This window comes from Thamnophis elegans, chromosome 6, assembly GCF_009769535.1.
Source record: "Thamnophis elegans isolate rThaEle1 chromosome 6, rThaEle1.pri, whole genome shotgun sequence".
Classification (NCBI taxonomy): domain Eukaryota; kingdom Metazoa; phylum Chordata; class Lepidosauria; order Squamata; family Colubridae; genus Thamnophis; species Thamnophis elegans.
This window is the reverse complement of record NC_045546.1, coordinates 81,663,338-81,675,421: the sequence shown is the minus strand read 5'-3', so window position 1 is coordinate 81,675,421 and position 12,084 is coordinate 81,663,338. Positions and strand designations below refer to the sequence as shown.

The window sequence follows — 12,084 nt, the reverse complement described above, 5'->3', positions numbered from 1 at the left end:
AGCAGTATTTTGCTTTAGTGACCATTTGTGTAAGAAAGCAGTGATTTGGTTTGTGCACAGCTATGTCTGTAGAATTACATTATGCCTTATTTCAGGATATGAATTTATCTACTAAATATGGGATAATTTAGTTTCACTTAAAAAAAATAGAATGATATCCCTATACTTGCTTATCTCTTCATTGTTTATAGCAATAACAATAGCAGTTAGACTTATATACCGCTTCATAGGGCTTTCAGCCCTCTCTAAGTGGTTTACAGAGTCAGCATATTGCCCCCAACAATCCGGGTCCTCATTTTACCCACCTCGGAAGGATGGAAGGCTGAGTCAACCCTGAGCCGGTGAGATTTGAACTGCCAAACAGTCAGCTGAAGTGGCTGCAGTACTGCACTCTAACCACTGCGCCACCCACTTCTTTCTTCTTCTTTCATCTCCTATTTCCTAAGGTGGTGCTTCTCAAATAGAGAACGTCATTAAAGTTTATTATTCTTATTATATAAAATACTGATGAGAAAAATGAAACTTCATTGGCAATAGAGCTATATTCCACATTGGATAAAATAAGTGAATCTCAGAACAAAAGTGGTTTATTTAAATCGGGGGATATTTCTCATTGTGCAAAACTTTCTGGTTTCAGATAGAGAAACATATTTATTCTTCAGCTAAATTTGTGAAATTACTAACTTTATATGACTCTTTCCCCCCCGAAGAAATCTATGAGTAGTGTTTATTTATAAAAAAAAAAAAAAGCCTCAGCAAAACAAATCAAACGATAAGATTATCAGTTCTAAAAGACCATAAACATTCAGCGTTATCCTGAAGGGATTACAAATAGTGCCAAGCTTCAGTCATTCAAGCAAGACCTTAGAGGACCATATTTACTTCCCTTAGGAGATAATTGCAAAATAGTTGTGATGTAACGAGGAAACTTTATACCTGGATAGTGCATGGTGAGTTGAACCCTTTAGTGAGGCGGCCTATCTCAGAATTATTTTTGGATGTGGCTTGAAATACTCTCATAAACAAACATAGTAATGCACAGTAATGAATATTCAGATTAAAAACCATTGTAGTAATTGTACATGTAGGGTTTCTTTTTCATTTGGTGCAAGAGGAATGTAATCTGTAATCCCTTGGCAGTCAACAATTATGTGGTGTGACAAAAGCAAGCTACGTTACTGGATTATGACCACCTCACTTTGAAATGAGTTGTGTTTCCCAGCTAGGCAGTTATATTGATATAGATTCTAGTCAAGGGTTTTGTCATTTTGATATGGGATAGTTCTGTCACACAGTTGTGCTTCATCCCCTACATATACCTATACCTATACCAGAGGTGGGTTCCTTCCAGTTCGCAGCTATTCGGTAGAACCGGTTCGTCAAATCTACTGAACCAGTTAGAAGAGGTTCCACCAGTGGACCCGGAAAGCAGGCCACACCTACAGAAGAGCTTCCAAACTTTTTTGAAACCCACCACTGGTCCTTGGATATGATTATTCTACACTATCATGCTCCTATTTATAAAACTCAGTGCCTCTGTGAAAGGTAAGGATGACTACTGCGTTTGTGGTGCAATCAGAACATTGCGTGTGTTGAAGTTGTTTTAACGCAAACCAAAGATGCCTTTTAAAAAAGACGTTTACATCATATTCTTATGCATGCCAGGGCTGTGTGGGAGGTAATTTAAGGTGGTTCTGACAAGTGTCGTCGGCATCTTCATATCCGGTCACATGGGCGGGAAGCCACTCCCATCTGGTCACATGGGTGGCAAGCCACTCCCACAAAGGAGGCCACACCCACAGAGTAGGTTCGAACAATTTTTGAAACCCACCACTGTCCCAGGGTGACTAGGTGAAATTTCTATGAAAGCATGGCCTAGCTAGGGATGTTGTCACGCCATCTGGAATGTTCAACACATACCAGCATTTCAGTTCTGCCCCTTCCTTGCCTTTTAAAAATGAAGCCATTTCTTTTTTTAAAGAAGTTTAAAGTGAAATGCTGCCCCCATGTCTATAAAGTGTTTTCAATTTTACTCATTGATCAATCAAGGCATTATACTAATATACTGATTTATTTCTTTGTAGTTGTGACTTAAGGCTTTATAGTAAATCACAATAAAAGCCAGTCTACATATTAACTCCCGTTAGGAATCAAGTATTGTTATTTTTTTCCTCGTAACATAATCAGCAAACCAAATTACTTCAAAAAGACCAAAAAAAAGCATCCTTCCATCTTGTTTGAAACCTTGAAAAAAGAAAGACCACAATTAGTTTTTCCTCAGGACACAGATCACAATTTAAATCTATATTTATCCTTTCAGTGAGCAAATAATGAAGACTATTTTGGGCAAGGATAATAATGTACAAAATAATCAACCCATAAATCAAAAAGGAGGAAATTAAATGGCTATTAACATTGTTGTTTCTTAAAATTTGCTCTAGGATTACAGCAGTGTTCTACCATTATTATTGCTGAATATAAATGCTCAATATATAATAGAAAACTGAATGTGTTCTTTAGTGAGAGGCATAGCATTTTGGATATGTATCTTAAGAAAGTGTTTCTCAACTTCAACAATTTAAGATGTGAGGACTAGTCTAAAATTTCCTAGCCAGGATTTTGGCTGGGGAATTCTGGGAGTTGAAAAGTTGCTATGGGTGGGAAACACTGGTCTTAGAAGACATGTATGTATGTATGTATAAAAAGTCTATACAGTAAACACAACATGGATAATCTATGGCTCTTAGGTGCTAATCAAAATCAATTTCTTATTTTCCTTGGCCAAGTTGACTGGCACTGCAGTCTAACGCATCTGAGTATTGTAGAATCCATGCTATTGCAATATAGAAGGATTGTTTACTTGTCCAAATCGGTTCCACCACAAAACCGCGGACGATAAAATCGCGGTTGATGAAAACGCGTATGTGACGTCATCACAGCGCGACGAAAAAGATCGAAAAATGTAAAAATAAAGTGAAAACCTTCCCCTAAGCCCCCCAAACCTAACCCTAAACCTAACCCTAAACCTAACCCTTAACCTAACCCTAAACCTAACCCTAAACCTAACCCTTAACCTAACGAAAAACCTAACGCTAACCCTTAACCTAACGCTAAACGTAACGCTAATGCTCTAAACCTAACCCTAACCCTTAACCTAACCCTAACCCTAACCCTTAACCTAATGCTTACCTTTATGTGAATCGGCTTGCTGTAATTTAATTTTTATTTCAATTTTTCGATCTTTTTCGTCGCGTTGTGATGACGTCACATACGCGATTTCGTCGACCGCGCTTTTGTGGAACGCGGTTTTGACGGGTCACGGTCCGAATCATTTAATAAAAGTGGAAACAATTTTTAACATTTTCACTTCAGCCGTTTAAAAAGGGTTTTTAAAATGAGAATTGTTACAAATAATGTGCATTTCTTTTGTTCCTTAGGATATGGTTTTTTTTTTGCTGTATGTTTGTTCCACATCTGGAGATAATCTAGTTATGTTTCTTTTAAAAAAATGAAAACCAGACAGGGTGATTCTCTTCCTGCAGTTCTGTTCAAGAGAGGTTTCCAGTAATGCTGATGAGCCAAGGTGGCGCAGTGGTTAAATGCAGCACTGCAGGCTACTGCTAGATCAGCAGGTCAGCGGTTCAAATCTCACCGGCTCAGGGTTGACTCAGCCTTCCATCCTTCCGAGGTGGGTAAAATGAGGACCCAGATTGTTGGGGGCAATATGCTGACTCTCTGTAAACCGCTTAGAGAGGCCTGAAAGGCCTATGAAGCGGTATATAAGTCTACTGCTATTGCTATTGCTATTGCTATTGCTCATAAACCAGTTGTCAGCCATATATGAGGAAGTCCATCTGAAAATATAACCAGCCTTGCTCAGCTTCATATTACAGGACACAGTCTGCCTCTTCAGATAGAAATTGTGAAAATATTTGCACAGGAAAAAAAGTGATTGCAATAAGAGGAAAATACTTTTAAAAGACATTTTTTAAGTATTCCATTACACTTTGGAGATAAGCAATGGCATTTTAGGGTGTTTCAGTAATTCAGAATGAAGGTGACAGCTTCTCTTAAATTCAAGATGCTTCTCTTATGATGAACAACTTATAGGAGAGTTATTTAGATTATTCCCACGTTGAATTCTTTCAGGGTTCTGACTTGATTTATTGAATAAAACACTATTTCTGAGTAGTTTCAACATGCAAAATCAAAGAAACCACAGTACTGTATGGATTAGTATGTTGTGTGAAACAAACTTATGTGGGTAAAAAAGTGATCAATTACATGCCTGGTCAGCGCCCTAAAAAAACCTATATAGCCGCCCGGAGTCCTCCGGGATTGGGCGGCCTATAAATTTAATAAATGAAATGAAATAAATGAAATATATCTGCATTCTTATGTAAACTGTACTGGCTTATGACATATAGAGTTCTGTAGTAGTTGCCCTGAGTTCCCCAAAGATGATTCAATGAAGCTGAAACATGTGAACGCCCCTGATTTTAACACGGCTTTTAAGAAAATTCAATATTTATATCCAACATTGCCATTCTTCAATTCCTTTCAGGTTCTCAAGGCAATAGACACTTACTCTGCTACACTTTTAGGCTTCCTGACATCTGTTGAACTTCAGCAGCTAAAAGAATGCTCACTTAAGCGATAGCACGTCAAACTGCATAACTGGATTGCCATACTAGGCTAAGGCCAAATCAAACAAACCACATTACAGCTTCCTGTGATTTGTGGATCCAAGCTGCAGGTTCAGATGTACAGAATATCAATGCAACTGCTGACTTGTTGGGGGCCTCCCTGAACATTCCTCCTACACTCTGCAATTGTACTTTGAAAGCAAACTTTCCGTGATTCCAACAGGAGGTATTTATCAAACCTGATTGCAGTAGCTCCTGCGTGTTTTGTACATGAGGGTGTCTGGGGAAGGAGATGTGACTGCACGGAGAGCATTTGGCTTTGGCCCCACATTTTTCAGGCTTTGGCCCTGTACTACACTAAGGGATATGAACAGTGTTTTCAGAACAGCGCTACAAAAAAGCTTTCCATGACTATATAAGATACTTGGAGTTGGTATTTGTGTTTCCCAGTGCATTATGGCACACATGCAGAAGAAATTGGGGGTGCATTTTCAATTTGCCTTCTTTAACTAGACGATGGAGTATTCTAAATCTCTGTTCTCTAAGGAAATGGCTTTAAAAATTAATTGCTTTACTGTCTGGAAAATATTGCTCGGTCTGAGAGAAAGAATATTGGAACGTGAGCCAAAGGATTTCTTTTTTTTTAACAGAATGAGATACCTCTGTCATTGAGAAACAAACATATTATGCCTGTTGCTTCTACAAAAATTTCCTAAGAATATCATGCTAGTAATATTTAGCGAAAACTTATTTCTTACAAAAACTTTGAGGAATCTATTATTTTTATAGATTTATGGATAACAGATTTCCTGTTTTCCTGTCAGAGTAAAAAAGAACAACAGAAATTTGAGTTTTTCTAAATTTTTCTAATAACCTTGATATTTCCCCAAGTTTAGCAGAATAAATTGCTTTCTGCCTTGCTTTATTAATCCCTGTACACATTTTTTTTCCACAGCAGCTGGAATCCAGAAAGTTACCTGTGATTTAGAAATGGAAAAAAATGGTAGCATTTTTATAACATTATCCATGACAAATAAAATTGCCTGAGTCTCTGCACAAATATACAAAACCTTTTCTCAGATTTGACCAAATACACATAGAGCTTGTTTAATATGTGCACACACTGAATTAATTATTGTATCAGAAATATTTGGGAAGAATGTAATGGTTAGAGTATTGGTCTGAAAAATGAAAACAGCATTAGCACTCTGAAAATAGAACTTTCCCCATAAAAAAAATTATTGCTATAAAAATGTATGTAAACAGAACTCTCTGGCTTGTGATCATCTACTTTTCATTTTCTTCTTTTGAGATATTTCTGGATTGTAAGGTTCTGCATGGATGCATCATGAACTGTGAAACATCTGAAAGGCACTCAGGATGAAGGACACAGGGATGTGAGGTGAGAAGGAAAAACTCTGAAATAGGAATACAGGTAAATCTCAAAGCACTGAGAGTTATAATATTTTAAAACATTTCCTTAGTATGCAGGGGCCCTAAAATAATTCTCAGACCTCCTAACAGGACAATTTTCATTGTCTCCTCAGACTACGAACAATATGATGGATGTACTGATTGGAACATTTATTCTATGCTACTAATATCAGTTTACTGCATTCCTGGATCGATGAAAAATAGGATTTCGGTACTAAGCTGAAAGTGTCAGGTGAATATACTTCCACGGTTAACATTATTTTTTTTTCCTCTTGTTAAATCTAACAAGTGCACAGTATTATTTGTTTTGAAGAAGTTTTTTCCCCCCTGAATAACATTGGGAACACACATTATTTCCCTCCAACTTAATGTTGCTTAGTCCAATAAATTTCTGTCAGCACCATGACAGGACACACATAGTCCCTTTGAGCATTAATTGAGGTTTGTTTCTAGAACGCTAAACCCAGGAAAGGTGCTAGAGAATTAGGCAACTGCCATTAATCACACAAATGTCGATATTCTTTCATCGTGCCATAGGCCCTCCAGATCTTAAATAGTAAAAGATAGGACAGTGTGTGTGTGAAGAATGGGCCACATTCGACATAGAGCGGAATGGGAAGTCTAGTCAATGATTTTGTTAGAAGCAGGGGAATATGGCTCGATTGCACTTGGTAGGTTGATTGTGGTTTGGAAGTAAGTTAGAGGATTTATTTTTTTTTGCTTTTTTTGTGATGGGCCTGTTTCGGGGTTTACAGTAGTCTGAGCCTGGTTGTTTTCTTGCAGATATTTCGTAACCCAAACTAGGTAATAGCAGCAGGGTAATGAAAATATCTGCAAGGAAACCACCAAGATCCCCTCATTTCAACCTCTAAACTACAAATATTCTCCTTTATTGGTTAATTGGTTAGAGCCGAGGTGGCGCAGTGGTTAGGGTGCAGTACTGCAGCCACTTCAGCTGACTGCTAGTTCTGCACCTCGGCGGTTCAAATCTCATCGGCTCAGGGTTGACTCAGCCTTCCATCCTTCCGAGGTGGGTAAAATGAGGACCCAGATTGTTGTTGGGGGCAATATGCTGACTCTGTAAACCGCTTAGAGAGGGCTGAAAGCCCTATGAAGCGGTATATAAGTCTAACTGCTATTGCTATTGCTATTGCTATTGCTAAATGAGTCCAGACTCCAGACCAATCATAGGAGGAAATTGTGATGTCATTGTTCAGCAATTGTGGTCAATCAGAATTTGGAGGAAGGCACAAAGGAGGAATTGGGAAATCCAAAGTGGCCTCCTTTACTATCTATGTTTTGAGATAAAAGATTGCCATAGGGATACTATGAGCCGAGGTGGCGCAGTGGTTAGGGTGCAGTACTGCAGGCCACTTCAGCTGACTGTTATCTGCAGTTCAGTGGTTCTAATCTCACCAGCTCAAGGTTGACTCAGCCTTTCATCCTTCCGAGGTGGGTAAAATGAGGACCCAGACTGTGGGGGCGATATGCTGACTCTGTAAACCGCTTAGAGAGGGCTGAAAGCCCTATGAAGCGGTATATAAGTCTAATTGCTATTGCTATTGCTACTGAGTAGATTAAACATATGGTTTTTTAAAATAACAGGATATGCTATGACACTCTGAAGGAAGGTGTCCTACAACCATTTTTCTATTAGAGAAAAACTCTTACTAGAATTCCTGAGAGGCACCAGAGAGCAGGAAAAGTAGGGAGCTCCTTCAAAACTGAGAATCAATTAAAATATGTGCATGCTTAATCTCTCGCAGTTGCATAATTACAATGGCTAGAAAGAGCAGAGGTGCTAAAAGTATTGCACTTTTGGTGGTAACTTTTTTTTTTTGCAATAATTATGGCACAAACATGTAAAACCAAACACAGTCTTAAAAGAGGGTAGGTTTTTATCATTCCAATTTAGCTAAAGATAGCCATGACAAAGTTCCAAAGAGAACAACAAAGTTTTTTTTTCATAACTATCTTTTCCAACAAGTTTTCAAGGAGTTAAAATTAAACTTTCTCTGAATCAGACCACAGGATGTTTAACATCAATAACAAATTTAGACTTGTTACCCGCCATGGGATTTCTGAACTCTACATACGTATCACTTGCTGAACAACCTGAAAGGCCAGAATGTGATGATTTTAGGTAGTTTTCAGAAGTTGAAGCGTTGAACAAAGCCACTAAAAATATCATATAGGGGATCGACGTCTATGTTGCTACTCCTGGTACAAGAAAAATATAACCACTGCTGAGGTGGCGCAGTGGTTAAATGCAGCACTGCAGGCTACTTCAGCTGACTGCAGTTCTGCAGTTCGGCTGTTCAAATCTCACCAGCTCAGGGTTGACTCAGCCTTCCATCCTTCTGAGGTGGGTGAAATGAGGACCCGGATTGTTGTTGGGGGCAATATGCTGACTCTGTAAACCGCTTAGAGAGGGCTGAAAGCCCTATGAAGCGGTATATAAGTCTAACTGCTATTGCTATTGCTAATTGCATATGCGGACAAACTGTGCATATGTACATACAAACAATTGTAATCTTTTGTTTCAGCAACAAGTATGAATCTTGCTTCAAAAAAAGGCAGGGTTAGTATGCTCTATAATGCAGCGCTTACAATGGCGCTTAACGAACCGCAAAGCTTCCACTGAAATCTCACAGTCCTGAACGTTCAGCATTTGCAGGTCAAAGCAATTGGCCGCTACAATCTGCAGGCCTTGTCCGGTGATACTTTCGCAAGACTTCAGGCTCAGCCGCTTCAAGTTGAAGCAGTTCAGAGCCAGAAACTCCAAGCCAATGTCAGACACCAGAGGGCATTTCCCAATGTCCAATGACTTGAGTTTTGTGCAATTTTTGGCCAGGTACTCTATTCCATGGTCCGTGATGCCTTCACAGCCTCGCGCATTGAGGTAACGCAGCTTGCTGCAGTACTTAGTAATGTATCGGAGGCCGACGTCCGTGATGCGGACACAGTGGGCGATGCTGAGATAGCGCAGGCGGAACTCCAGCTTTGCGATCTCGCGCATGCCGAAGTCGCTGACGAAGCGGCAGTCGCTGACGCTTAACTCTCTGATGGAAGCGCAGTAAATCATCAGGTACCGGAGGCCTTCATCGGTAATGCGGATGCAGCGGCGCAAATAGAGATGTGTCAGCTGAGTGCAGTGGGTGGCGATCGTGTGCAGTCCTTCATCCTCAAGGACAAAACAGTCACTCATGTCCAAGTAGCGGATAGAAATCTGTTTGCCGTGTAAAGGAGATAACTTGATGGAAACTTCACGGGATAAGCTGATGCACGTCACTTTGGAACAACCTATATTGGAAAGGGGGGGGGGAATTGTTAACAAACATGGTCCACTTCCCCGTTATATAAATGATCTTTTTTTTTTCATTTTAGTTATTCTATTATTATTATTTTTTCCTCCTTCAAAAGTTTTATTTCTTTTAAAACACAAATATTTCAACATTCCTCAATCAATAAAACATCGAAGTACAGTTTTTTTGTATGCCCCACCCGCCCACCACCCCCCCCAACCCCCACCTCCTACCCCCCCCCCCCGACTTCCCAGAACCCGTACACGGTATGGATTTTTAACAATCACAGTCTAAAATCTATTGAGAAAAAAGAAACAAAGAAATTAATGACATTCTGCATTGACCTTAGCTTCTTCTTGCTGAGCTAACTTTAAACAATTTAAATCATTTCTGATCTTAAGCATAGGCTAACTGGAATTTCTTGGTCCCGTATTTATTTTGTATATAGTCAATCCATTTTTTCCAGTCTCGTTTATATCTCTCATTTGAATGATCTTTAAGATATGCCGATATTTTAGCCATCTCGGCTAAATTTGTGACTTTCAATGTCCATTCTTGAGTTGTAGGCAAGTCTTCCTTCTTCCAGTATTGCGCCACCAACAGTCTTGCTGCCTTATATAAATGATCTTAATGGTATAGGATTTTCATCCCAAGAATGATGGCCTGGAGCTTACATCATTCTGCCTAAATTCAGTAATTAAACTAGTGAAGGCTAAGTAACATTCCTTTTTTTAAAAAAAAAAGTTTAAAGATCTTTGACAAAGTTACCATATATCAATCAATCTGATGTGGCTGAGACTATATACTACTACAGATAGTCTTTGAGTTATGGCCACAATTGAGCCCAAAAATTCTGTTGATAAGTGAGATGTTTGTTAAGTCACTTTGGTTCCATTTTACAACCTTTCTTGCCCCAGTTGTTAACTGAATCACTGCAGTTGATAAGTTAGTAACCCGGGGGGTTAAGTGAATCTGGCTTCCCCACTGATTTTGCTTGTCAAAAAGTTGCAGAAGGTGATCACATGACCTTGGGACACAGCAACAGTCAAAAGCATGAGTCAGTTTGCCAAGCATCTGCATTTTGATCACATGATCAAAGTTGTAGCAGAGGTGGGTTACTCCCGGTTCAGCCGAACTGGTAGTAGTATTTTTGCCTGGGACGCAGAATGGCAATGACCCGGGCTGGCCAGTTCTCCGGTGCCTTCTGCCATTGCCGGCATATTTCTATGCATGTGCAGAACAATTTTTAGTCAAATGCGCATGCACGAGCAATGCAAATCATGTGCGCAGCAAACCGGTACTAACCGGTTCAGGAACCCACCCCTGAGTTATGTGAAAAATGGTCTTGGCACTTTTTTCAATGTAGTTTTGAACAGACACAAAATGAACTATTGTAAATCAAGGACTACCTGTATACACTTGTTCCTGTAATCCTGAACTAATTTAAAGCAAATCACAGCAAATTTAGAATCAAGGTAATTGAGCTAACTTGCAGAATTGCCTCCAAAATCTGAGACCCATGATTCCCATGGAACTAAAATTTGGCAAATTTTATAAAACGAATTATGCTATAAATATCATAAAACAGAAATGTCATAAAATATTTCCTGTGCTGATGTTTGACGATGCTACACATTTCAACATTGAGCATTTTCAAAGCAGATACCTGAATGTCTGTCTGTCTGTCTGTCTGTCTGTCTGTCTATCATCTATCTATCTATCTATCTATCTATCTATCTATCTATCTATCATCTATCTATCTATCTATCTATCTATCTATCTATCTATCTATCTATCTATCTATCATCTATCTATCTATCTATCATCTATCTATCTATCTATCATCTATCTATCTATCTATCATCTATCTATCTATCTATCTATCTATCTATCTATCTATCTATCTATCTATCTATCTATCTATCTATCTATCTATCTATCTAATCTCTACACACAGACACACAAACACACTTGCTAGTTTGGGCATTTTTCTCAGCAGAGGGCAGTATTGCTTTCCAATCACATCACACTGAGAAAATCTGAGAGTGAATTCTGCAAGGATGATTGTGGCTGCGAACATAGCCAAGTGCTTTGTGGCAAGAAACACTATCACTTTTAAAGAGGTCATATAATCTCTCCGGGACAGCATAGAGAGACCCAAGGACCAAGGCTTACTGTTACCGACTTGCCTTTCTTTTACTTTTTCCTTTCTTTGATTTGCAAGTGAAAAATGCCGTACCCTAAACCAGTGTTTCTCAACCTTGGCAACTTGAAGATGTCCGGACTTCAACTCGCTGGCATTCGCTGGCTGGGGAATTCTGGGCTGGGAGTTGAAGTCCAGACATCTTCAAGTTGCCAAGGTTGAGAAACACTGCCCTAAACGTATCCTACCTGATGTTGCCTTCCACTTCCTCCAACCCAGAAAATTAATCTATGATCCAAGTTGATTATTCTCTTTAGAAGCAGACTAAATGGATGAATTGAATATTCCTGTTGAAGTGAGCCCTTTGTCACATAAGAATTTCTATAAGGGCAGTAGTAATTTTTTTATTGGCTTATTCTGCTTTTCCTGCAAGACCTCCCAGGGGCATATAGAGCATTCCCTCCTTCACTCATCTGGAAGTTCAGTTGGGTTGAGAACAAATCAACAGACCCTACATTGTCTTGTGAATTTCCATGGGTAGACTTGGGTCTCTTTC

The 12,084-nt window shown here is 39.2% G+C and overlaps 1 protein-coding gene across 1 annotated transcript in view; it reads right to left on the bottom strand.

Annotated features, from left to right (window-relative positions):
• Positions 1-8,524: 8,524 nt before the first annotated feature.
• Positions 8,525-12,084, bottom strand: part of FBXL7 (F-box and leucine rich repeat protein 7) — a 167,968-nt gene continuing 164,408 nt past the window's right edge. The window contains exon 4 of the mRNA XM_032219994.1: positions 8,525-9,383. Coding sequence (XP_032075885.1) covers positions 8,647-9,383 — 737 coding nt within the window. The 3' untranslated portion in view covers positions 8,525-8,646. The remainder of the gene's footprint in view (positions 9,384-12,084) is intronic.